At 37.4% G+C, this 25,832-nt stretch overlaps 5 protein-coding genes across 11 annotated transcripts; 3 read left to right on the forward strand and 2 right to left on the reverse strand.

The window, feature by feature from the left end:
* Positions 1-253: 253 nt before the first annotated feature.
* On the forward strand, positions 254-3,796 carry LOC141825291 (transcription initiation factor TFIID subunit 8-like). Its single transcript, XM_074712680.1, has 2 exons — positions 254-1,860; positions 3,631-3,796. Exon 1 carries the CDS (start codon positions 654-656, stop codon positions 1,740-1,742), a length of 1,089 nt encoding a protein of 362 aa, XP_074568781.1. The 5' UTR covers positions 254-653; the 3' UTR covers positions 1,743-1,860; positions 3,631-3,796.
* An 804-nt stretch (positions 3,797-4,600) lies between these two features.
* LOC141824037 (uncharacterized) lies at positions 4,601-6,867 on the forward strand. 2 transcript variants are annotated; one of them, XM_074711271.1, is made up of 8 exons: positions 4,601-4,729; positions 4,805-4,880; positions 5,031-5,069; positions 5,148-5,200; positions 5,290-5,353; positions 5,440-5,482; positions 5,564-5,611; positions 6,265-6,867. In XM_074711271.1, the coding sequence occupies exons 1-8, from the start codon at positions 4,693-4,695 to the stop codon at positions 6,511-6,513; spliced, it is 609 nt and encodes a 202-aa protein (XP_074567372.1). In that variant the 5' UTR covers positions 4,601-4,692; the 3' UTR covers positions 6,514-6,867. The 2 variants fall into 2 exon arrangements, with proteins under 2 accessions (XP_074567372.1, XP_074567371.1); XM_074711270.1 differs by having other exon boundaries at positions 4,798-4,880; positions 6,265-6,865.
* Positions 6,868-7,652: 785 nt separating this feature from the next.
* LOC141824039 (UDP-arabinopyranose mutase 1-like) lies at positions 7,653-10,355 on the forward strand. Its single transcript, XM_074711272.1, has 4 exons — positions 7,653-8,050; positions 8,950-9,200; positions 9,297-9,465; positions 9,874-10,355. Exons 1-4 carry the CDS (start codon positions 7,712-7,714, stop codon positions 10,219-10,221), a joined length of 1,107 nt encoding a protein of 368 aa, XP_074567373.1. The 5' UTR covers positions 7,653-7,711; the 3' UTR covers positions 10,222-10,355.
* A 456-nt stretch (positions 10,356-10,811) lies between these two features.
* Positions 10,812-17,709, reverse strand: LOC141824294 (uncharacterized). 6 transcript variants are annotated; one of them, XM_074711558.1, is made up of 12 exons: positions 17,581-17,709; positions 16,045-17,265; positions 15,931-15,964; positions 15,131-15,207; positions 14,494-14,553; positions 14,290-14,400; positions 14,119-14,175; positions 13,821-13,910; positions 13,206-13,638; positions 12,066-12,172; positions 11,337-11,367; positions 10,812-11,259 (listed from the first exon to the last, which is right to left on the reverse strand). In XM_074711558.1, the coding sequence occupies exons 2-12, from the start codon at positions 17,164-17,166 to the stop codon at positions 11,096-11,098; spliced, it is 2,286 nt and encodes a 761-aa protein (XP_074567659.1). In that variant the 5' UTR covers positions 17,167-17,265; positions 17,581-17,709; the 3' UTR covers positions 10,812-11,095. The 6 variants fall into 6 exon arrangements, with proteins under 6 accessions (XP_074567659.1, XP_074567658.1, XP_074567654.1 ...); XM_074711557.1 differs by having other exon boundaries at positions 13,206-13,641; XM_074711553.1 differs by having other exon boundaries at positions 13,206-13,644.
* A 468-nt stretch (positions 17,710-18,177) lies between these two features.
* Positions 18,178-25,534, reverse strand: LOC141824736 (mitochondrial import inner membrane translocase subunit TIM50-like). The gene is made up of 10 exons (XM_074712063.1): positions 25,234-25,534; positions 22,960-23,048; positions 21,892-21,928; positions 20,862-20,923; positions 20,660-20,773; positions 19,985-20,089; positions 19,811-19,909; positions 19,258-19,414; positions 19,065-19,167; positions 18,178-18,647 (listed from the first exon to the last, which is right to left on the reverse strand). Exons 1-10 carry the CDS (start codon positions 25,532-25,534, stop codon positions 18,602-18,604), a joined length of 1,113 nt encoding a protein of 370 aa, XP_074568164.1. The 3' UTR covers positions 18,178-18,601.
* Positions 25,535-25,832: the final 298 nt, after the last annotated feature.

Raw genomic sequence — 25,832 nt, forward strand, 5'->3', positions numbered from 1 at the left:
CTAACGTGGAATGTAATTATTAAAATAAGCCATCGAACATCCCGCCGTCCACGTAGTGAGTATGAACGGTGGATGTATTAGCTGTTCTTCACGTGTCCGTGCCAGTCACTTGCACATCACGTGCCCCGTACTCGAGCACGCCCCTCTCGTCGCACCCAGATTTCTCACCCTGCCCCTCTACAAATAACCACATGACAGCCCTCCCTTCGTCGTTTCGTTTCGCTCTCGATCTCTCTCCCTCTCAGCCCCGCTTTCGAATTTTTTTAGGGTTTATCGGGCGGGTTTATTTTTGTTCTTGTTTTTGTTTTGTTTTTCCAGTTCTATCTTCGATTTGAGCTGCCGCAAGCGCTACCTTCCTGGCTGCTTCATGCTCTGTCCTTGTCGATTCTCCTTGTCGTGAAACCCTAGATCTTGTCTTGTTCCGTTTGAGCTTCTCTTTCCGTGGGCTAATGCGGCCGGGATCTTTGAAGAAAGCAATTTGGAATCTCAGTGGCCGTAAGCGAGCGCGCCAGCTGCTGCGTCAATTCCCAGTGGCTCCACCTCGCGTGTGTTGGTTCAAATGCTACTGAAATATAAGGTTTTCGACAGTGTCAGCTTTCGGAATCCGTCTCTGAAGTCATTGTTTCTTGCCGTGAAGATATGATCAGTTGAACATGAGCGATGGTGGCAGGGAGAGTGAAAGGGATCATGAGAGCAGGGCGAAGAAGGATCAGTCATCTGCGGGTGACGAGTTTGGTCGTGCTGTAGCCAAGGTTGCCGTAGCTCAGATTTGTGAGTCGACTGGTTTTCACGGATGCAATCTCTCTGCTGTTGATGCTTTCTCCGAGGTTGTGGTTCGATACATCTATGATTTAGGCGAAAGTGCGCGGTTTTATGCTAATTTAGCTGGGAGGACAGACTGCAATGTGTCCGACATGATCCACAGCTTAGAGGATTTGAGTGCGCCGTTGGGTTTTCCTGGAGCATCCGATGTACATCGTTGCTTTGTTGGTTCGGGTGTTGCTCGAGAGCTTACCCAGTACGTCAACGCATTTGATGAAGTTCCATTTGCTAAGCCCATTCCCAAATTTCCTATTTCTCGGTTGTCCAAGTCTTCACCGAGCTTTACTCATGTCGGTTTGCAGCCAGCGGGAAAACACATACCAGATTGGCTCCCGAGGCTTCCTGAGCCTCATACCTATGTTCATACGCCAGTTTGGAACAAAAGGGCCAGTGATAACAAAGCAGAAAAGGTCGAACAAGCAAGGCAGCGGAGGAAAACCGAGAGGTCATTGTTAAGGTTACAGCAACGACTTGCTTCCAATGCTGCAGGTGGGTTTCAACCTATCAACGGAGACGATGCCAGTAAGGATAAACAGGTGGTTGCTAGCACTAGTAACCCTTTTCTGGCCCCGCCTTTGACATACACTGAGAAGGAGGTATCTGAACTTGCTATTCCACGTGAAATGGATGAAGGCAAGAAATTGTCAGCCGTCGAAACTTTTGCTCCAATCATAGAGGCAGTGAAGTCTGGCTCTCTTGACTTGGATTCGAGTGAGAAAAAACTAGTCCTTACAAGCAGACCTACTGTGCATTTTAAGATTGGTGCTGACAAGAAATCTATAGTGTCTTCATTATCTGCTATAAATACTAGAAAGGATACATGGCCTTTCAGGGATGAAGAAAAGGATGACAAGAAGAAGAGAGCAGAAATGATACTTAGAGAAGCTATGGAGAAACCACATGATCTTGCTCAGCTTTAAAGTACTTGTAGACGGACTTGTAGTGCCAAAATGTAAACAGAATTTCCCAGCACATCAAATCTGGTGGGAATTTGAACTTTTTTTGTTTGAGTGGGTCAATTTGGTTCAGAAATCTTAGGTATGTAGCACTAATCATCTGTAGGTACTTTTCATTTCACTCTTCGTCACATTTTTGTTTCTCTTTTTGGGAATTGAATGAAAAATTTTACCACGGTATACCCAACGACTTTTTTTTTTTCCATTTTATGTTTGTTCAATCAATTGATGTCTGATTCAATATATCAAACCTATGACCCAATTGGTTTAAAGAAAACCCATCTATAGGTTAATAATTTTATTCTTGACTTCCTAGGCTTTTACCAACCTGTTTAACGGAATTCAGTAGCCACAAATTTGTAACTAGATTTCAAATATTTCTACAACATTCCAGTTTTGAAGCAGTAATTTCATCATTTGGTATGCTTTATAATAATGTAAAAGTAAACTGATTCTTTATTTTTTTTCTCCAGTTTTTGTTATTCCAATGACATCTCCATTTAGGAGTGCCCAAATGAACTGGCATACCCATCCGAATCCTAGAAACTGAACTGAAGTGAGCTGACTTGAAATTTTGTGGATGAGAGATGTTGAATTTTTGGGGTTGGTTGGTTTTTTGTGTTTCAGTATAAACACTTAGGCATATTTTCAACCCAAACCAGTTTTGATATTTAATATTAATCATAAACCTATATACATAATCCTAAAATCCCCCAAAAAAAGCCTGGAAAACCAAGAAACTTGAAGTTTGGAAAACACAAGTTCTCGGGAAAAACTTGACCTTGCAAAGCCAAAATTGGAAAACATAAAAAAAATTTTGAATCCTAATAAAATCTTATACATGGCCCGACCCAAATTGAGAAAACCGAGTTTGGTGTTGTTATAAATTTGGGTGCTCTGAATCAATCCCACTTGTGTTGGATTATTCCTAAGACCCAACATATGAAGGCTCCTATCTCCATCGACTATATGATTTTTTTAATTTCATTTTAGAATGAACATTTAATACTTTACTATCTACCATTGATGTGAAGTGTTGGACATGTTAGTTAAATATAGATTTGATAAGTACGCATTGTGAATATAATAATACATGCCCATGACTATGAGAGCCATTCATCTGTTAGACATCTTTATGTGATACTAATAATAATATTCTTGCGTCCTACTTTTTTGCTATATTTTCTTGTGGCATAAAGTTTCTACGTCCAAACCATCCAACCTGATATGTTATTGTGCTATTATAATAAAAATGTCAGTAAACAGCAATTTTATGATTATTAATATGTTTCTTTTTCCTGAAACAGGAAAAGAATAAGCAATGCAGTTCTCCTGTAATTCATAATTAACATGAAAATGCAAGAATATGATGAAGAGACCTTTAAACTTGTTATGTTTGATATACATTAGTTGATTGTGTGACATGGATGGTGTGACAGGTTGCTCCATGCCAATCTAGCTATATTCTAGTTCTTCGTTCCTTTTGGTTGTATTTTATGTCTGCATTCTATCACTAGTCGAAAGGAAGTGCTTGACTTGCAAATTTATGATTTCATTGTTAATCCATGTCCTCACTAGACTGTATTCCAGTTGTTCTACTGGTTATCTGGCTCTATTTGCTTTTTTAATAGTTCATCAAAGCCGCTGCAAGACTTTTAGCCTGTCACTTGATCCATTACTTATGACTCGGAGATTTTATTCTCATTTTGTCTATTCTCTAATTTATAACATAATTTATTATTGTAGAAATGTAGCAACACCATAATGGTCCTTGCTGCCATATCCTACTTTTTGTTCTTGTAAAATTCATAAAGACCTTCCTTAGATGAGTTTTACATAATATGTGATGCAGATCTTCCAATTATGATGAGCATGCGTACACAGGAAGATATTTCCGCGTTATCTTTTCTTGCAAAACTGTCAGTTGTTAGCAATGTATTGAAATGAAAAGTCTGCCGAGAATGGGACGATGGAGTTCCATTGTGGCAGTGGACAAGTCTAATAAATTCAGATGAAAGGGTGGGTGAACTTCCATGTGAAGCAAGTTTTCATGATATGAAATTGTTTTGAATACAATTTGAATCAGAACATATCGCTATGATTGTTTTAATATTTGATTCATCTGAAGTTTGAATTGTATATTAGAAATCATCAATTTTGTGATGCTAACAACTATACCCACAATCTTCAGTTTTATAGGTTATTTGGTTATTTATCTGCTGTACCTCACTGATTCGCATATGCTGGTTTTGTTGCATGTTTGTTGCAGGATTATTGCGATGCTATGACTTTAAGTCGTTCTAGATTGTCCTTAAAAGTTCTCTGGTTGTTCTTTGAGCATACACAATTAGATAACATTATTTGGCTAGGAAATTCTTGAAGCAGCTTCTTGTCAGTTCATGTTTTGTTGTATTTGTTCCTATTCTTGCGTTTAGTCTGTCTCTTATTCTCGTTGAATTGCGGTCAAACATGCTTAAACTGTGTAGAAACTGCATATATTAAAAAAAAACTTGTTCGTTTTAGGGCTTTGTGAACTGATTAAATCATTTAGTTGGTTGGAGGAGGAAGATGAATGAGTTAAAATCCCCACTAGTTACACCAGTTGACTAAATCGGACTAGTCTTGTGTTTTAGGAGATCTAAGTAGATGATTAAATAGATTTCAGGGTTTAGGGATCGGGCGATCATGTAAAATGGGTTTGCAAAAAAAGAAATGGCACCCTGAAATTAGCCTGTAAATGGGCTTTCGATTTGGAGCTTAATTGAGCCCAATTATTAATCTCAACTTTAGAGCGCCGGGTTGTTTCTAGGCTTTCGCGAGGACGGGGGGTGGAGCTGAGAGAGGAGAGGGGCGGCCGATCGAGCATGTCGTCGTCCAAGCGTCAGGGGCCTCCCAAGCACCAGAACAAATACGCATGGAAGCCCAACGCCGGCTGCAAGATAAACGAATCGGTTTCCTACTCTTTGTCTTTCCTTGATTTTCATATCTAGGACCCGTTTCATCGAGCTTCTTGTGGCAGGAACTAGGGGGAAAGCTCCGACCTTTCGCTTCCATAAGCGGAGTTTGCCCACGGTGCAAAGAGCAAATCGATTGGAAACGAAGGTTGTTTCCTCAGCTGTGATTTGTTTTTTCTTTTGACGCCGCTAGGGTTTATCATTTATGTGAGGTTTTGCCTTGGAAAAAAGCTTCTTTTCAGGTCCTTTTCTTTCGTGAAATTGCTTCTTTGCTGATAAAATTTACTCTCTTTTATAGATACGGAAAGTATAAGCCTATATTGGAGCCTGCCAAGTGGTATTTTTTTTTCTATAACTAAATTGTGGATTTTCTTGTACGTGTGATTTATTGAGCTCTTTTATTGTGGTTCGATAGCCAGAAGTGCGGGAAACGATCTGTTCGCCAGGCTTACCATAATATTTGCTCCGGTACGCATGGCATTCATACTTTTTAATCTTTGTTTGCCTTCGATTTTCTGCTGAACTAGTTCAGTTATGACTGATTGAGCTTTGTGCAGCATGCTCGAAGGATCATGGTATATGCGCAAAGTGTTGCTGTCGCACTGATGATATTGTCGGAAGGTCTGTTATTATTATTATTTTTATTTGGTTTTTTAGAGCTGTCACTTGTAAAACTCGTTCTTATGTTTGGAGCCATGAATTTGTAGGGACGTTTCTGAGGTGGAGTCTGAGCGCAAGGCACTTGAGGAGGTGCTTTTAGTTAAATGAGATGGTTGTGTTAAACACTTGTTATTGAGTTTTGAATTGATTGGATCTTGTCATATTTTGCAGGCCATTAAAAATGCCCGGGAAAGAGATAGAAGGACACTTCTTCGTGCTGTAAGGACTTGATTTACTCAATTACGTACATACATACTCTGTCTAGTGCCTTATGTTAATCCCATAAATGAGTCCTCTTCAGATGGTGTCAACAGGAATGCACTTCCTGTTTGTTTGTGTTGATTTCTTGTTCAAGTAAGATAAGTCCATGTGGAATTATGGAAGTAACTTTTCTATGCAGATCAAGTAAGTTGGCCAAAAGTAGAGTATTGGCAGGTTCAACTTGTTGCCCTTCAATCAAGGGCATTTCTCTCGTTTTATAACTAGCAATGATATTAGGAATAAAAAAGAAGGTTGTTGATGCTCATGGTGAACATCTCTAGCAATCATATGATGGAATAAATAGATCTTTGGGGCAATCGATGCTTATACTTGATGGAAAATGTGAATGTTTGAAGGCTCTCATAGCTATTTTTTTTCTAAAAAAGACTGTCAATGCTAGTGTTAACCCAAGATGAAAAGGTTGTTTAGTATTTGACAAGTATCAAATTAGGTCTAATCCTCATGTAACACAATCTCTTCTCGGAAAGGTTTGACTGTTATTGTCGTACCGTTTGATTTCTATTATTTGAACTTATCTTCTGCTGATGAACATGCTCTTTGACAGACTATCATAATTTGCTACTAAATCAAGTTTTTTTTTTTGCTGCCAGATGGACAAAAAGAGGCCTGGAACAAGTCCAGGAGTTCCGAAAATTGGAGATAGAAGTAGAGAGGGAGATCTATTTCCAGCTAAAACTCTAGATGAATATGCTGCAAGTGCAGGACTCCGCGACAATGATAAGCATGATGAAGACGACGCCGATGAGGAAAGAGAAGAAGAGGAGGAGGAGGAGGAAGAAGAAGAAGAAGAAGGCGATGAGGAAGATCTTGACGAAGAGGATAAGGTTGTGAAAGCTTAAATGCAGACAAAAAACTCAAAATGCAGAGCTCACAAGATCTGCATCAGAATGTTCCAGTGTATCCGCCTCACAAATTTGGCCACCATCACCTTTTTATCAGTTCAAGTCAAGCCGATCCCTTTTGGCTTATATTTTGCGGATGGAAGTAACGTGTGGCTTTGCCAATTTGGACAAGTGTTTTGATTTCTGCAAAATTTTTATCGAACCAATACATTCATAAATTTACAGGTTTCACGAGCAGGTAGACTAATAAACTGATAAACGTTTTGTATCAGTGTCATGATTCTGCACAGACTATTCATGCGTTACGTTACCATTGATGAGTGCAGCTGTTTAATCAAACAGGAGCGAGGAGGTGATGAAAGGTGAGATCTTTATGCCTTTTTTCTTAATTATATGGCAATCTCTGTGTTTCCATTTGTTCGCAGCAGCCTGTGATGGGCATCATAGTGTTTCGGCACTTCTTCTCGCCTGCTTGCTCGCATTGGCTGGCTCGAATTGCAGCAGTTCACAAGTAATGGCAGTTCGCATGAATTGTCACTCACAAGTAATGGCTGCTCGCATTGCTATCCTTTGCCCTTGCTGGTGCACAGGCTTGGGGCCCGGCCAAACAAGCTCCCTCCCAGATCAGGTGCATCTTTCTAATGGAAGGTAATCAATCATATACAATATATAATCAAATCTAAATTAACAAAAAAACTAATTTTTTTGGTTAATTTATTGTTTTTTAGTGTATAATAATATGAAAACATTAAAGTGGAATTAGGAACAACGCATGGCTGTTTCCTTGCACACGGCACAAAGAAGTGCGCTTTGAATAGATTGAATCATTAGAACCACATGGACATGGACTTTTCTACAACATGATTACTTTTATGATTAGTTTTTTTTAATAATTAACAATTGTTTAAATCTTTCTAAATTTTAAGTACAAAAGATTTACGAGTCTTAATTTGCTGTATGGAGATTCGCTGCCCCGGTCCAAACGTTATTTTCGTAGCTAGATTCGCTACAGCAGTTTGAACAGTCCGTTCGTAGCCGAAGTCGTAACTTGACAGACGGTGCGCCTAGCCGGACGTTATCCGTCCGTCCACTCCGCCGTGAACGTCCTCGCTATATAAAGTCCGCGGAGGAAGTAGTTTGATTTCCTCTCTCTCGATTTTGTTGACTGTTCTTGGAACGATCGAGCTGCAGAGCGATGGCGAGCAAGGGATCATCGTCTTCTTCGATCCCGATCACGCCGCTGCTGAAGGACGAGCTTGACATCGTGATCCCCACGATCCGGAACTTGGATTTCCTGGAGATGTGGCGGCCCTTCTTCCAGCCGTACCATCTGATCATCGTGCAGGATGGAGATCCGAGCAAGACGATCAAGGTGCCCGAAGGGTTCGACTACGAACTCTACAACCGCAACGACATCAACCGTATCCTCGGCCCCAAGGCCTCCTGCATCTCCTTCAAGGACTCCGCCTGCCGATGCTTCGGCTACATGGTCTCTAAGAAGAAGTACATCTACACCATTGACGACGACTGCTTCGTAAGACCCTTTTTCCTAGTTTAATTGCCGATTTTACTGTTGTTTCTTTTCTAGATCTGCACTTGAAGGCTGTTATTTAGAGGCCGATGGATGCTCAGCTGAGCAAAAGGCTCGATTTTTGAACTAGATTATGTAATTGCTTTCCTTTCCTGTTGTCTTTTGCTATGTTATTTTTTCTTCATTTGATAAACTATTCATTTTATTTATTTTTCGACTTGGAAATCGCCAAAAGTTTGAATTTGATAGTTACATTTTAACAGATCTGACTTTTTTTGGACTGCAATCATCGAAATTTGTCGTAGAGGCATGTCCGTGATAGGTTTCTGAATTTGAAATCCAAAAAACAGATCTAATACATGTGGCTTCTTTTGGTAAAGTAATGTGAGCGATCCGGACCATTGATCCATTTTACCTTTATTTTCTACAAAATGCCTTGTCCAGTTACTAGATCTAAAATGTGTTTTCATTTTTCTATAATGATTGCTCATGGATTTTTAATTACTTTGTTCTGTAATCGCATAATCTTTCAGTCTCCTCATCGTTCGGAAACTACAGTATCAATTCTCGCATTTTCATTCTCATGCCTAGATCTTGCAGTATTTGGGATGTTTGACTAACAATTATAAATTATGTTTCTGAATCTAAGAAACAACAAATACAAATTTTCTAATATTAGTTTGTACAGTAAGTAGTTTTCATCCATTTCATGCCTCATAAACACAGGCAATTGTTTAATGATGAAAACTTCACATGTTTTTTCAGTTTACTAATGAATGCAGGAACCATTTAGATTTGTTTTGTCATCTAACTTCTATAGTCTTCTTTAATTTTTCAAAATTTTCTACAACAGATCTCTCAGTTCTTTATTCTTCATGTTGTCTTGTCTTATTTTACATTAGGTTGCTAAAGATCCTTCTGGCAAGGCAATCAATGCACTGGAACAGCATGTTAAAAATCTTCTTTCCCCATCTACTCCCTTCTTCTTCAACACCTTGTATGATCCATACCGTGAAGGTGCAGACTTCGTTCGTGGATATCCCTTCAGCCTCAGAGAAGGTGCTAAAACAGCAGTTTCTCATGGCCTTTGGCTTAACATTCCCGATTATGATGCTCCCACACAGCTTGTCAAGCCTCTTGAGAGGAACCAAAGGTACCCATCGCTGATATCTTCAATTTTGTAGCAACTCTTTTTTTCTTTTTCCTACCAAATAAATTATTGTTGAACACTATGTTCTCTCTTTATCAGGTATGTTGATGCAGTTCTTACGATACCCAAGGGAACATTGTTTCCCATGTGTGGAATGAACTTGGCATTTGACCGTGAGCTCATTGGCCCTGCCATGTACTTTGGACTCATGGGTGATGGCCAGCCTATTGGCCGCTACGATGATATGTGGGCTGGTTGGTGTGTCAAGGTCAGTTTTTTCCTACCTTAGGCCTTGTTTTCTCAAAGAAATGGTAAATTGGAAAGATGGATATAGAAAAAAGACAAAAAGGTGAAGGTGAGGAGAGGCAAAAAATTCTTTCCTTAAACGAATATAAATAAAGAGGTTGGATCAGTTTTTTTATAATCGGTATGTATATCTTCAAATATTTATCTTCTCTTTTTGTTCATCAAAGTAAATAAGAGAAGAGGACTTATCTCTTGCTGTGAACTCATTCTTCCACTTATTGCAGTTCATGTTTCTTATTCTTCTTTGTGGCATAGTCTCTGAAACCATAATATAGTAGTGGCCTCTTAATCTTTCTTTTGGATTTTCCCAACGCACTGAAACACTTTGATCATTCAAACAATCTAACAGTATCCATTGATGATGGTTTAGGTGATCTGCGATCACTTTGGACTAGGAGTGAAGACTGGGTTACCCTACATCTGGCACAGCAAAGCTAGCAACCCGTTCGTGAATTTGAAAAAGGAGTACAATGGCATCTTCTGGCAAGAAGAGATCATCCCCTTCTTCCAAACTGCTGCTCTTCCAAAGGAATGCACCTCTGTGCAAAAATGCTACATTGAATTGTCTAAGCAAGTGAGGGAAAAGCTTGGGAAGATCGACCCCTACTTCAGCAAGCTGGCAGATGCCATGGTGACATGGATCGAGGCTTGGGATGAGCTCAACCCATCTGGAGATATTGCTGAAGCAGCCAATGCTCCGGCCAAGGGAAAAAAATAGACTAGATAAAAATAGTAGCATTATCATATGTGACAACTGTTGTCGTTATATAGTCTTAATTATGTTCTGGGCTATTTTTGCAGCACCTCAATTGTCATCCTTTCAAACTTAAACAAATCTATTGATTTTTGCAAGTTCCAAGTTTCTTTTTTTAGCTGTTATGGATCTCAATACATGGCATTTCAACTCTAGAGAATGTTATGTTGCTTGTTGAAAAGGTGAATAGGACAACAGTCTATATATGATCTGAGTTGTATTGCAAGAAGAATACAATTCCAACTCTGCTTGCGTATTTAACCTGTGATAATTTTAAGACTTGATTCAGATAATGCCTTTACTCTAACAAAGAACTGTGATGAATAGGAAATGTCCATATAAGAACAAACTAACACATTGTGTTGATGCTCTTGAAAGGGCAGGCAAAGACAGACAATGGGAATAAAAAATTCTATATCACACATAGGAATTGGTTTCTCTATTTGTATCTGTACTGCTTCATGCTTACTCAGCCTGACCGACTATATGTTGGACTCGAGGAGAACTTATTCCTTATAGCCGTGTCTACTCATAACTACTAAAACATGAGTAGGTTATAAATTAAATGAACTTGGTACATACATTTCTAATAAGTAGTGAGCACTGTCATTTACTAGTTTACAACCAAAACCCAATAACAATAACCAGGTAGTAGCAACCAAGTCACGGTTATCAGAAACAGAACACCTACAGCTACAAATAAATAAATATAGTCAGTAAAGAGGTAAACTACCCGGTTAATAACATTGATAGACACCTAAAATACATGTTACATGACATGAGAAGAGCTCAAAAGGCCAACTGGTAGGCAGGGTAATATCTGCTAGTTTGGCATGAATCAGGCAACTTTCTGCTTCTTCACCTGCACCTTCTCAGCGTTTGGTTCTTCTTCTTCATCGTCGTCTTCATCTTCTTCAGCTTCTGCCAGTTTGGTCAGCTCCTCCTGGATCATGAGCTTTATAGATGCTTTTCGCGGGGTCAGATCCGTTTTATAGTGAGTAGCTGATGGGAAGAATTGCCTCAGCTGTGTTACATGGATCAATAGAAATGACATAAAGAGAAATTCAAAAATTACATACCTAGCCGTTTCAGAATGTCGGTGAAAGTTGCCTGAAACAAACAATAGGATACTGTCATGAGGCTAAGACCAATAGTATTAAAAATTCATCCAAAGAACAAGAGAGCATGAATACTTTAGGCTTTTTTTTTTTTTTTTTTTTGTTTTGTTGAGGAAAAAGGCAACAGCAAGATAACCTAACAGAATGCTAATAACCCAACAGAATGCTAATAAGCGATTGGGTTATGTTACACTAGACAACACTTAAGAGAAACCTAACAGAATGCTAATAACCCAAGCTAAAACATCCTCGGAAAGCATAAGATAAGACCACAACATTGAGAAGGCTAAATTGCTCCCTTCTGTTCAAAACTACTCTTTTTGCATTGCTAACAAATACCATCAAATGTTGGATAATATCCTATCTAAACAAACACTGATAAATCTCTTCATTGAATTGAAGAATAATCTACATGAAGAGCTCTTGCAGGCTCTTAGCCTAAATCAACCCAGGAGGAAACCATCCACAGCATATTTCCCATTTCACCAGGGAGTTTCTATAGATCTAGCATCCTTAAAAATAGCACGATGGGAACCCAACCATTGTGACCGAAGTAGAGGCAGTGGCTCATGGCCAGGACCAAGGTTTTGCTTCCCAAAAAAATGCACTATATGTGCAAGAACTGCCACTTTAGGCCAATTTTTTATGATGAAAAAAATTTAAAACTAAAACAAATAAAAAATAGCCCACCGTGTTGAAGTCAACTTCCCTCAGAATTTCACATATTTTCTTTCTCAGTTCCTCTTTGCCTGGTTGTTGAGTTTCTTGTTTTGCTTTATCTTTGCCAACCTTTTTACCTTTGATCAAAAGAAAAATGTATTTCAGATTAAATTCAGCATAACGGCAGCGAACCCACTAGAAATTCATCCAACAGAAAGATCCATTCTAAGGAAAGAAAATAAACTGAAAAGTTCTAGGTACACAAGAAAAGGGCCTCTAGAAAAATGCCCTCAAAATTTTCTAAAGGATATGCAAAGCAGGGTAAGATTGCATATAATAGACCTTTCCCCGAGATCCCGCATTGGCAGGAGCTTTGTGCACCAGCCTACCCTTTTATATGATTTTGTATAATTTTTTGTAAGGCTTGGAAATAAATTTAAAAAAAAGTGAACCCAACAGATTAGCTGCCATCGACATATAATCATTGCTGAATTTGCCAAGCCAAGCAACAGGGCCAATTGTAAACTCCTCCTAGATCAAGTAACCAAGAATACTACCAGAGTTTACCTACACAAGATGTTTCTAGTATGCATACAGCTACTTCAGAGCAATTACAAGGCCATTTGTAATAAATCAGACTGATGCCATAATTAATATCCTTCCACATAGAGTTGTTGATTGGGCCAAACCAAGGCCCGACATGATTTGGATTGTTGATTGGGCCTGCCCTGATCCCAATCAGGTCAATGCTATTCCTCACCTGGACATGTTTGCAAGTCCATGCCAGGCACAGGTTTCTCAGCACGGGAACCAAAACACGCATGACTTTGGGACCAAGTTGCGCCTGGAATTACGTCATGATGGGTCATGCCCAGCATAGCAACTGAACTGGGCCACCAAAGCCCAGACATGACCCACAGACATCTACTTCCAGTAACCAATATTTCCATAAAAAAGATGATAAGGATCATTCTATTTCCATGTTTGGCTCAAATGTACCTTTGACAAAATGGAATAGTACATGGAAGATCACATGAAAAAAAGTAATACAAGTAAAAGAAAAGTAGGTAAAAAAGTAAAAAAAATATGCAACCAGTAATTAGATAAATTATACTGCTCATGCATATCACAGCATTTTTAATCGCATAGAATTCATGGTTGATAGCTTACCAGTATCCTTCTCTTTCTTTGTTGATCTAATGGTCTTTTCCTTGGGTGAATCAGTCCTTTTCTTCTTCCTGGAGGAAACCTTTTCACTTACATCACCATTGTCATCATCATCCGGTTTTGCTAGTTTGGAAGATGATGCCTTGGAACTCTTGGTAGTCACAGGAGCTAGCTCCTGCTTAGAGCTACTCCTCGCCTTTTCCTTAACAGAATCCCTTTGTCTAGGAACTTTCTTCTTGTCCTTATTGTCCTTTCCTATATCTTCTTTTTCAGGTACATCTTCTTCAGACACTTCATGAGTTGCATCCTCCTCATCCTCACTCTCTGAATGCTCAACCGCTTTCCCTTTATGAGGACTGCTAGTGTTGACATCATCCTCATCATCTGTTTCTGGTGCACTTTTATCTTCTTCACTCAGAGAGGCCTCATCTCTTATCTGCTTCTTTATATAAACCAAAGAAATCATCCATGAGGACATCAGTTAACTTTAGCAGTCATCAAAACTGAAGTATATGAACGGTCCAATAAGAAACTAACAGAATCAAAGAAATATAAGATATTAAAGGAAACACAATAAGAAAATGCCTATTGATCAATTTGTTGCCTCTTTATACATACCTTCCTAGACCTCTTTGAATGATTATCTTCACTTCCCTTTGACAAACTTCCCTTGGAGGCTCTCTTGCGTTTTCTTGATTTTGTTGATTGCTACAAGAAAAAAAATCAATGAGCATATAAAGTTAAAATGAAACACTTCACACTGAGGCAAATGGATAACCATCTGATGAATCCAAGAAGCATCAATTATTGCACAATCATTATATAAGAAACAGTGCAAAAGAAAGAGTGTGTCCACCAACATTAAGATACTGAATGAATAAAACTGTCTGAAAATTGAGATACTCAGAATTTTTACTTCAGTGTTAGGGTGAGGGGCAACCAAGAAGTCCAATAGCTTTTCCACAAGCTCTTCCTGTAAAATGTCAACCAGATAATGAATTTGACATGGTCATAGAGAATTTCATGAGAAGCCGACCTGAACATCATCATCGTAGATTACAACATTAGAAGCAGGAGGCACACCAACCTTTCTAGAGTTGGCTTTAGAAGCAGGTAAATCAAACAGATCACATAGATCCAACAATGTGTCTTTTACATATTTGTCAAGTTTCTCCTTCATTTTAGCCCTCTGCTTTTCCTGGAGGTACAATTTTAACTTGAGGAAAAATGGACAAAAATGATCACAAGAATGACCATTATATATGTTATCATCAAAAATTAAAATGCTTACATCACTTTCATGCCATACAAAACCAGAAAACTGGAGAATATGGTTTTTGAAATTCACTGCCTGCAACAAAAAAAAAAAGGTTAACATTATTCAGAATTGCATGGCAATGGGATTCATATGCATAACTACAGCATAGTAGCAATTATCTGAAACTTGTAACACTTGTCAGAACTGAATCAATTGGTAGTGGCAATAAACTTGAGAATTCATTTCGGATACTTATTAGAGGGAGGAATTGAAAACCTTCAATTTACATAAAGAAAACAAATCCTGACTAAACCTTTCATATAAACAGAAGCTGGATTTATTTAAAACTCTGTATGAATATGGCACAAATATTGATAGAAACCAGGATAGCATTCTTTAAGTTGTTTAGATAACAAAAACATGGACATCAAATCAATTTCATAGGCAGTGGAACCTGAGTAGATCTTATCATAATTGTTCACGATTCAACAGCAGGTATGGGATACTAAGGGTGGTATTACTCTCCTGAAGCAAAGGTGGTGGCAACTAGATGGAATGACAACAGATTATTACAGTACAGTCAAATATTTATAGCTACTATGCAGAAAAACAAATACCCAAGAACTCAATTAAAGAAAGAACAACAATTTTTAGAAAAAGTGTTAGCTACCTTTCCTCTCCTTCCAAAAAGTGTCTGATGAATCAACTTAATATCTGCAGGTTTCTTCCTAGCTAATTTGTGAGCCACTGTAATAAAGTGAAACGTGTGTAATATCATACTCAAAACATATATTCAAGGAAAAATGAAAAGCCCAGAGAAGACAGATCCACTATTTATAGTTTATACTGAAATTAAATATTATCCAAGAGATGTGCAGATCAAGTCCCAACCAAAAAATGATTTTAGATGTTTAAATTAGTACAAAACCTCTCAATAAAAATTCTTAGGAAATAGTTAATGCATATAAAGGAGTAACAACTGCATTTGAAGCATCAAATCAAGTAATAATGGTATCTTACAACTAAGAAACACGCCTACATCCTTTATTTCAAGTTGTCATTTATATGACCTAAAATGTCTAATGTACCAAGGGGTTGACTAATGAACAGACTATGAAGAAACTAGTGAAAAGATTCAATTACAATGTCAATCATTCCTATAATAGGACAAAACGTAAAATAAACCAACAAATTTAAGCAGGAGCAATAAATCAATAAACTGCGAAGATAGTCGTTATGATCTATGAAAATTAATTTTATAAGACAAATAATTATAACAAGAGCATTCCAGTAACTAAGTCATAACAAGATAGAACATATATGGCAACTCACAAGCTCATACCATAAACAACTCATCCAAATAAGAGAAATATTGTACACATAAAGAGGAAGATTGGGAAAAAAAATTCTTCACTAAATCTAAATACAGTAATTTAATGAATTAAAACATAAATAAATCGAAAAGCATACCACTTGGAATATCTTTCAATGGAGTGCCACGTCCCTGTAAACCAAGAGACCGCAATTCATGTAAAATGTCAATCTCAAAAATCAAAATAAGAAACAAAATGGATAGTAAAACACCTTTTCAACTTGAAATTCCCTTGATCTCTCTTTTTCAATAACTTCTACCAACCTCTCTACAGTTTTTCTTTCACGCACAGGGCGTTCCATAGACGAAGTGATTGGACTATTTAGTAACTCCTTGGCTTTTTCCATACTGTCGCCTCCTTTGCTCTTTGTCTTTTGCACCTGAGATCTTTTCCTCTTAAATCCTACAACTTTCTTATCCTCGTCGTTCTTTTCAATACTTCCATTCTTTCCTCTATCCATGTCATTTTCTCCTCCTTGTGGTTCTTGTTCCACTCCCTTCTCTTCTATTCCTTCCTCACTTTCGCCAACATGTGTTTCTACCATTTTCACATCCTCAAGCGGCATCACTTTATCACCTTCCGCATCAGCCACTTTCACATCCTCAGACTTGACAGTACTAGCAACATCAGTCATCTTGTCTTCCCTCAACTCTTTTATATCATTTGGCTTCACCATGTCAGTAGTCTCGCCTTCCTCTCCTTTATCACCTTCTTCATCGACCATTTTCACATCCTCAGTGGAAACATTTGTGTCCCTGGTCTCTTTGTCATCTTTTGCCATGTCATTTTCTTTTGACACAGCACCTGTTGCCTCAATCATGTTCTCTTCATTTGTTTCTTCTATTTTATTTTCCTCTTCTATTTTATTTTCTTCTTCCATGGTATCTGATGCCTCAATCTTTTCACCTTCTTTTGATTCTTCATTATCCGTCTCTTTTGCCACAGCAGTTTCTTCAGTGTGCTTTTTCTCATCATCAACCTCCTTTTTGTCACTTTCATCTTCATTTCCTTTATCTCCACAATCTTGCACAACTCCTTTTGATTCTTCATGATCCGTCTCTTTTTCTACAGAATTTACTTCAATGTGCTTCTTCTCTTCATCCTCCTCCTTTTCCTTACTTTCATCTTCATTTTTCTTACTTTCAGAATCTGGCACAAAATTCTCACACTCCGGTGGAACAGATCCTCCCAATATTGGGATTTCTTCACTTATATTTGTAGTTCCCTTGTTTTGAGAATCGAAGGTGCCACGAATCTTATCTTCAGGTGGCGAAGCAGAACCATTCTCCACCAAAGTTTCCTCTGCGTCAGAGGATGGTTTACATTCTTCCATCCCCACGGGTAAAGATTAGAGAACCGTAGCACAGAACCACTCCAATCTGGGAACCCAGCAAGATCGAAACTTTATTATCAAGGTCTAATGTTACACCAACTGCAAAATAAAAACGCAAGCAGGAGCGCAAAAATTGAGTTTGGGAATGAATAACAAATGGAACTCCAAACAGGAACATCCGCAAGCAGAAACCTAACAATGAAGTACAAAACCCTATCTTCCCCGACAATCTTCCCGACACTCAAATGCGAGGCAAAAACACGATAAATAGGAGGACGATACATGTTGCGAGCTAAAGTTCCGGAAAACCCTAGCTGGATCAAACGGCCCACCCTCGTTTAAAAGAGCAGCTAATCGGTCCCAAAACGACAAAGAGCATCGAGTGCAAGGGATTAAAATCAAGTAAAGAGGCACCTGAGGAAGACCTTGGAGCTCGGAAAGATTAACAGAAGTTGGAAATTTTAGGGGCAAGAGTTCATGCTCGTCCCCCGCATCTTCCCTCCCGCTCCTCGCCTCTCCTCTCCTGCCCTGGGACGAAATCGCTGCTCGCCTGCGGCGAAGAAAATGGAAAAATAGGGAGACGTCTTTTTCTTTTAATAGGAATTAATTCTGGCTTCGTGTCCGGACCTTAAATCAATTTCGGATTCTGTTAATTTATTTTCGGATTGGCTGCGGCAGCGAACTCAGGCTGCACTTACTTTGTTTCGGAACGTGAATCGAATGCCACGTGTCCTGTCCATCGTTCGTGTCTCAACCGGCAACGACACGCTTCAGCTTCAAACGTCGAGCATGCACGAGCTCTTTTTAATATTAATAATAAAAAAAAGTTAAATGAGAATTTAATTCATGTATTTTCTTTTTTATTTTAAAGGGAATATCAATATACGGAATATATTAATTCTAAATCAGATAGAAAAAAAAAGGGTATGCGTTAAATATGAAGACTTGTAATTTAACAACAAAAACACAGTTTCATCCTTTCATATACTAAAAGGTTTTACTAATGGATTCACATCCATAGCCATAGATTACAATGTACAAGATCTTGCAATACTTATTGACGAAGCCCAATTCATTCTTGTTATAGAATAGATCGATTATAGAGACTAGTATGATTTCAACAGCTCTTCATACATAAACTTGGAATTTGAGAAACATGGATCCTTTTTATCCCTCCTCAGTAGCAGCAGCTAACAGAGAAGGTGGTGATGGCGAATGCGAAAGCATCCAGCAGCAATGCAAGAACTACTAGTGTTATTGTATGACATTTATCATCAGCTAAAAAAACTCTCAAAATGAGGGAAAATGATAAATAAAAATGAAATGAATTTTCATATCTCCCGACCGCTGAAATGTTCCATGGCAATCTAAGAGGAACTCAAAATAAGAACGTGCGTATTTGGAAGTTTAGGTTCCAATTGCTTGCTTTACATCTTTAACGCCTCCAGAGACGGCCGTGCTGTTTCTGTTCTTGCATTTTCCTGCGAGATAGTTTAGGGATGTGTTAGAAGTTATCCTGAGCTGCTACTTCAACTAATGCAATATTTCAATTTTCGAAAGATTGAGGGTTGATGCCAAGCCTAGCTATAACTCTAAAATATCATCAAATACATGTAACTTTCACTTTCACCCCAACATGTACAGTGCGCCCAACTATTTTAGGATCTTTACCAATTAAATGACAATACAAGATCTTCAAATTCCTGAAAACTATTTATGGATGCTCATGCAATAAGACTAATTGAATCGTATGAATTAAAAAGAATCATTTAAAAAAAGATTAATTAGTTAAACTGAAAAGACAAATCAACTATTACGTTTATCATCAGTTAACCTTCTAAAGATTGCATACGAATATGGTCTTATTATACTTGGTGCAAATGGAATGCAATGCATACCTCTGATATTCCTTTGAGCGTTCAATAAATTCACTGGCTATATCATGACCTTGAAATGATGCCAGTACTTGTCTAATATCAGCTGGTCTATGGACAGCTACATCTGAAGGGAAAAAAAAATTCAATTGGAAGAATTGATCAAGTCAATGCGAAAGCATCATCATTGGAGGGAATTAGTCAGAATTGCTCATACATTCAAGAAATGGAATAAGGTCTAGAAGTGCAGTGTCCTCATTTTCTAGCTTCCAGGGTTTGATAGGCATACTATTTTCAGGTTGAAGGGAGGATTCAAGAGCATGACCACTGACATAAATTACACGTGATGGATCTCTGTTCAGCTTTGATAGATCCTGAAAAAACTCCAGTCTATGGTTAAGTAAAATGGAAATTAGGGGGGACTAAGCATGAATGGATCATAGGGCATATATTTGGTATTTGATATATTTAAGGAAAAAACAAATAATGATCACTTTAACAGCTAAAAGAACCTTCTACTTTGCCAACTGATTTTCAACTTTCTAGGAACTCTTAGATACAAAAATGCAACCTGAAAATCTAAATAACCAAAATATAACATCCAAAGTAAATGATTTTTTATCAATGCGTAGGCAAGATGAAAACATTAGATATCAATTAAGAAATCCACTTGAAAGTTATAAAGAAGACGATTGAACTGATAATAATTCAAGACGAGGAAATATAGCAACATCAGACAAAAACAATTCTGAAACAACCAAGGAAAATACCCGATAATGCATTCCATTCACATATTTTGTTGCAGCTCTAGATAGCCTATGACGAATATATCCTTTCTGATCCAACCTTTCTATAACAGGATCAACATACTGCAAGCATATAATCAACCATGTATTAGATACGCACTAGTGATCTCAAACTATCAAGGAAGGAATTCAACTTACCATATTCAGTTGATCTGAGTACACAACAATTTCATAAAGTTTTCCAAGATGTTCCAAGAAAGCATCAACACCAGGCCTTTTAAATGTTCTCCAGCCTCTATCACGCTATCAGTGAGAAGCATAATAGGATGAGATAGTTGCGCAAAATGTCAAAACCAAATAGTTAATAATTCTGTACCAGAGATTACTTTTATATGCCATTTAGGGAGTTAGAGAAGCTCTTCAAGAAGATTGATGTTAAAAAAATAGATGCATAAGGATCTGCAAAATTGCAGACACAGCCTTCTTGAGTTTGAAGTCATAGATTTCAACAGACCATGTCAGTTATTACTATAAAAGTGATTAGTTGATAATGAGTTGGAAAAGAGTATTTGCCTCGTAAAGTAATAGCATACATGATGCATATGATTTTTCAAACAGTGATTTAAATATGTTCACTCACTCAGCTAGAAACACATTAGACAACAGAAATGGAGGGCAAGGGAAGAGGATAACATGGAAATGATGTAGATCTTTTCCAAATTCCTGATTGGTACTTGATCAACAATGGAAACTTTAGAGGTAAAAACATATAGATGAATACAGATCTAAAAAAGCTGTTGACAGTATATCCATGCCCAACTACTATGTAGAATGATATAAATAGACATATATGGGATACAATAGAGATATAACCTTCCAGTCAGAGTACACGAGAGTCTCATTAAGATCCAGAACAAGAGTGAAAACATGCTGTTCTTGAGGATGCAAATCAGGAAGCAATTTCTCTGATGAAGGTTCAGTAAATCCCTAAACAACAACAGGAGATATATAATTATAACAGAATGAACCACCTATAAGAACAAGAAAATGCTAACAAAAAAATGTATATACAAACCTGAACTTGATCTTCAATTGCCCTCCTAAGATCCAGATAGAGATCCAGAGCTTTAACAGGAACTGTTGATGTAAAAAATTATGAACTAGATTTGCCACACTTATTAAAACTGCATATTATTATATATATGGATAGGGGAAAAAAATCTAGATAGAAAAGCAAACAAAGTATTGTATTTCAAGCTACATCAGTGGTGCCAGCAACAGCACATGAGCACACTTTTTATCCTAAATAGGTAGTTACAAGGGGTGCACCAATCATTGCAGCACTATCACTGACTAAATAAGGAATGTACATGCACGCCATTATAGGAATACAATTATATGAGAACAAGCTCTAGTTGTTCCAAGCAAAATATTTCTTACTCAATCCAACTGAGAACATGTTCATCTTGAAATTCTAGGATATAAAGATTGATCATTATGTTGCATGTTAGCTATCAAAAGGTAGCAATTCACCTAGAAAGTAAGAACCAGAACATAATAGACAACATTCCTAATACACTGCACTATACTTTAACCACCCCACTTAGTTTTCATAATCAAGCTTACCTTCTTGATAAAGAATATAGATGATATTAAAATTTTTTTGGTCATCCATCTACTAAATCTTAATAATGCATTGTTACTGATAAGCTCAGTCTTGTAGGACTTCATTTACTAAGATCAGCATGAAACTACATGCACCAGAGAAGTGATTTACCTACAATATAGAAGAGTTCTCGAACAAATTTTTAATAGAAAATGTTAATTGTTTAAATACAGACTTAGCAAAACTTAAGATATTACTGAAGAGTTCAATTTAAGGATTTGCAGTTTAATATCCACCCTTCAGATCAAAATGGACTAAGCTTGAGTGGACTGATTAAAAGAGTATGTGAGCCAAAAATGTGTTGCCAAGACTTACAAAATACCTAGGAATTAAATAAGTCAAAAAAACATTAACATACTACAGACAGGTATTATATTTCTCACATAGCAAAAGTAAATTAAGTTATTAAGGATTCAGCAAGGAAGATACAAAAGTCTACCTTTCATGGCTGTGGAGTACACCAAATCGTTATATTTCTGCAAGAGAGAACAGGAGAAAAAAATGATGGTAAGTCAGTAGAACCACTCATTTAGTCTGAAGACGATTGAATTATTGGTAGATTCATCGAAATTTTAGTTTAAAAAGCTGGTGCAACATTAAGACGCCCTTTAGAATTCATCCCCAGAACCATGGAATATCAACTAACTTTAACCAGAAAACAATCAAAAGTGTGAAGCAATGTAAGGTGTTGTCTACTTGCAAGTCTAGGAGGCCATTACTTAAATCTAAAGGTCTTCCTTTTCTTCAATTTTGCTTGAGCAAATAAAATGATTTTAGTTTTTTTCTAATTAAAATCTAATATTCATCCCATAACCTCACATGACATACTAAATGCTTGAATAAATCTATCTACAAAATTAAACCTAAGGTTAACAACTCTTCAAGATTGCCCCAAATTCGCTAATCTCACTACTGCTCAGCTCCAAAAGGTGGACACTGTTAGCGATACACATGAGAGATCCTAAGTATGCTAAAGAAAGGCACACAACAATGCATAACTCAAACTGTACAGGAATGTATAAACATTTTCTAGAAGAGCATAGCTCAGAAGCATTTTTAGGAAGAGCATAGCTTAGGCATTAGAGCAGTGAAGAATAGTCCCACCAATCAAATGTGTTTAGAATGGTCAACTGAAGACACTAGGGTATGGCTGACTCAAACCTTGTAGAATGAAGCAAAGAATCTATCTTGCAACCACATCAAGGTTATCCTCTTGGCTTAGCTTGATAACATTTTAAATTACTGACCAAAATTTTGAAATCTCATATCTACAAAGTTTGGTGTATAAGGTCGCTTGCAGATTTTTACATAATCTCAGTTCTAGATTCCATCATTTACTATACAACGTATCCAGAGGTTATGTATCGTTCTAAAGTAAAAAAGAACCTTACAAACATCATGCAAGCTATACGCCATTGCTTTATAAAGTATTGTTTAGGAAAACCCATAACAATTAGTATATAATGGCACAAAAAATCTTATCCAGTTCCTTGAATAATGCTCTTACTTGGAGACTGGACTCATCGTCTCCTCCTAAACCTTTTGCATTCTCCCGCAATGTATTTGCCTTCTGCTCCAATTCTTCCAGAGAATATGCTGTACTCAAAGGATACAATCAACATAACATAAATTAATTGAAGAAACAGCATTATAGACATGTGTAACAAGTAATGTTGGAATGAGAACTATAGTTCTTTATCAAAAATTAAGGTTATAGAATATAATGATTTTTTCTACTAGTTAGTGGTCAACTTTGACAAATGAAAACAATACCATCAATAAAATGATGAATATTAGACATGGCTATATTCAATCGATGAAAACAGACCATTCCAAACATTTATTAGGCTTTAGAGAAAGAAACACTGGTCATTTATGATATTCAAATATCCAAGACACCTAGATCTTTCCTTCAGATTGACAGTAATTTGCCTTAAATGGGTTACATGAGACCTCTTTACCAGATACATCAAAGTTGCACTCATCCTTTTTCTTTTTTTAGCAAAAAAAGGAGGAGAATCAATTTCCAAAAAATATTGACTCCAGTGAAAGAATAATAGACAGAATCTGTAAGAAGGAAAATACACAAAAACAAGCCAAGGAAGAAAAATAGAGGAAAGGTAAAAGGAATATAAAAGGGGGAACATATTGGAAGATATAAAGAAAAGTAAGAGAGATTTAGGGGAGAATCAATTTCCAAGAACTGACTCCAGAATACGAACAGGAATAGGCAGAGTCTGTAAGAAAGAAAATGCACAAAAAAAAAGTTAAGGAAGAAACATAAAGGAAGGATAAAAGGAAATAAAAGGGGGACATGTTAGAAAATATAGACAAAAGTAAAAGAGATTTGGGGGAGAAAGACTGGTAGTCTTTTGTCCTGATATGCAGCTTCAAGAGTAACTTAAGAGAGCCCATATTTAATCTAGTCAAACAAGTGACTTCAGCAAGTGAGAATTTGGCATCTAGATTCTACATTTTTTTTGAGATATTTAAATATCTCTCTTTGTAACTGAAATATAGAATTGACTCTTCAAAAAAATAGTATTGACCTTTGATTCAGATTAAGCAAACAACATTATGATGTAGCCCAACAGAAATTGTAAGCTAATTGAGAGACTTTATAAGACTTCATATTACCCAAAAAAATGTGCATGAGCATTTTAGTCTAATGGTTTAGGTTTACAAATAAAAAAGGTTGATTTTTCTAGGATCACAAATTGTACTTTGACAAAGTTAGCCCTAAGTTTAGTGAAGTGATACTACAGGAACAAGTTGCCTAAGATGGAGAAGTGGTCATTGAACCGTAAATAAAATAGACTAGGAACCATCCTAGGCTAATTAAGATAGGCTAGGAAGTGAGTCAAACCTTAACTAGGGGGATTCTGATACTTCAGTCTAATCTGCCAATGGAAATTATCTACTAACGTGAGTTTAAAGATTTAGATGAGTCTAGTCTCAATATGCAAGTTTAAATATTTTAGACAAATGCCCGAGCCTATGAACAGTTTTCTCAAGCGGTGATGGACTATACCAGCAAATATAAGATTTGAGAAATAATTTTGACTATTTCTTATATTGCATTATCAATTCCCATGTATCAGGCCACATGCTGCAGTTATTTCCATTTCTAATTCAATGAGTTACATTCTGCATTTTGGCTTAAGCATGAGGTGCACTTAGCATTCTGCTATTCATACGTTCTGATTGAGCCTCCGTGCACTTTGAGATTGGCATACAATAATACGTGGAGTTTCCATGTTAACATATCGGAATTTGCTCTGCAGGATTATATGGAAGTGCCATCTGTGATTGTTATATAATCAACTTGGTGTTTAAATCATGCTGATAAAAATGTCAAGTCAATGGGTATCTTGCATACCTTTTATGTGGTCTTACACAACTTTTTCAGATTCGGATCCAAGGGTTAGCACACTTGAACAATCCGACAATTTTAGTTGTTCTTGAGCTATTTCTAACATTTATTTGTGTGTGTATGTTTAGTTGTTCCACATCGCATCTTCGGATAATTTAATTTTCTAGGCATACGGCATCTTCTTCTCGCTGCTCCAATTTTGGAGCATCACAATTTCTTTGACACTGAATGATATTTTTCCCCGGAAATGGGCAGTAATTCTAAATTCGATAGAATCTCTCCAGTACAGTCAGAAATTTCAGCAAACTTAAAACAAAAAATTTGCACAGAATCGATCCTGACTGGGAAAAAAGGTTAACAAAGTAAAGTAAGTAACCCAGGGGGAGCGGAGGGCAAAGAAAGGCACACCATAACTGGCATAGGCGGTGGTTCCGACGGCGGCAGTGAGAGCTGCAAATGATCCAAACTTGAGGAGGCCCCAGGACCGGCGTGCAGCAAAGGAAGATGGAAGCGTTAGCGGCGGCGGCGGCGGCGGCGGCGGCAGCGGCTGGGTAGAGGAAGAAAACGAGGGGGGTTGGTCGCAGAAGAGGACGTCGGAGGAGGCGAGGGGCTCCTTGGGAGGGGCAGCGGGGACGTTGAGGACTCTGCACTCGGTCCGACGCTTCACGGGAAGACGGAGGAGGCGGGATCGGTCGAAGCGAGAAGCCATGGCGAAGCGAAAGGGTTTTGAATGGGTGGTCCGATGATTCTCCTATGAAATAGAAGGAATTTCTAGATTCAATATTTAGAAAAATAGTTAATTGAATAAATAATATAATGCAAGTTTGTGTCTTTTTGTATTTTTCAAAATGTTATTGAAATTTATGGATTCATCATTTTACTTTACCTATTATAGTATATATTAGTTTTTATTTTGTAAAATATTATTGATTATATTTTAGGTAAATTATAATTTATAAGCACAGCAAAGTTGATATTAATATTTGGATGTTATAATATTCAAATAA

The sequence above is a fragment of the Curcuma longa genome, chromosome 3, assembly GCF_044706935.1.
Source record: "Curcuma longa cultivar G26 ecotype Majalengka, Jawa Barat chromosome 3, ITB_CL_G26_1.1, whole genome shotgun sequence".
In the NCBI taxonomy this organism is placed as follows: domain Eukaryota; kingdom Viridiplantae; phylum Streptophyta; class Magnoliopsida; order Zingiberales; family Zingiberaceae; genus Curcuma; species Curcuma longa.

Bases quoted from the DNA above. Each gene is read 5' to 3' on its own strand.
- LOC141825291 (XM_074712680.1), top strand. From the start codon at position 654: ATGAGCGATGGTGGCAGGGAGAGTGAAAGGGATCATGAGAGCAGGGCG.
- LOC141824037 (XM_074711270.1), top strand. From the start codon at position 4,643: ATGTCGTCGTCCAAGCGTCAGGGGCCTCCCAAGCACCAGAACAAATAC. The intron at 5,201-5,289 runs GTACGCATGGCA...AGCTTTGTGCAG, and splicing joins TTACCATAATATTTGCTCCG to CATGCTCGAAGGATCATGGT. The intron at 5,612-6,264 runs GTAAGGACTTGA...TTTTGCTGCCAG, and splicing joins GAAGGACACTTCTTCGTGCT to ATGGACAAAAAGAGGCCTGG.
- LOC141824039 (XM_074711272.1), top strand. From the start codon at position 7,712: ATGGCGAGCAAGGGATCATCGTCTTCTTCGATCCCGATCACGCCGCTG. The intron at 8,051-8,949 runs GTAAGACCCTTT...ATTTTACATTAG, and splicing joins CCATTGACGACGACTGCTTC to GTTGCTAAAGATCCTTCTGG. The intron at 9,466-9,873 runs GTCAGTTTTTTC...ATGATGGTTTAG, and splicing joins GGGCTGGTTGGTGTGTCAAG to GTGATCTGCGATCACTTTGG.
- LOC141824294 (XM_074711553.1), bottom strand. From the start codon at position 17,166: ATGGAAGAATGTAAACCATCCTCTGACGCAGAGGAAACTTTGGTGGAG. The intron at 15,208-15,930 runs GTATGCTTTTCG...ACTTTATTACAG, and splicing joins ATTGAAAGATATTCCAAGTG to TGGCTCACAAATTAGCTAGG. The intron at 11,368-12,065 runs GTGGGCTATTTT...TGTTTGTTTCAG, and splicing joins GGGAAGTTGACTTCAACACG to GCAACTTTCACCGACATTCT.
- LOC141824736 (XM_074712063.1), bottom strand. From the start codon at position 25,534: ATGGCTTCTCGCTTCGACCGATCCCGCCTCCTCCGTCTTCCCGTGAAG. The intron at 23,049-25,233 runs GTGTGCCTTTCT...CTTTGAGTACAG, and splicing joins CACCGCCTATGCCAGTTATG to CATATTCTCTGGAAGAATTG. The intron at 18,648-19,064 runs GTATGCATTGCA...ACTATCTCGCAG, and splicing joins CGCTCAAAGGAATATCAGAG to GAAAATGCAAGAACAGAAAC.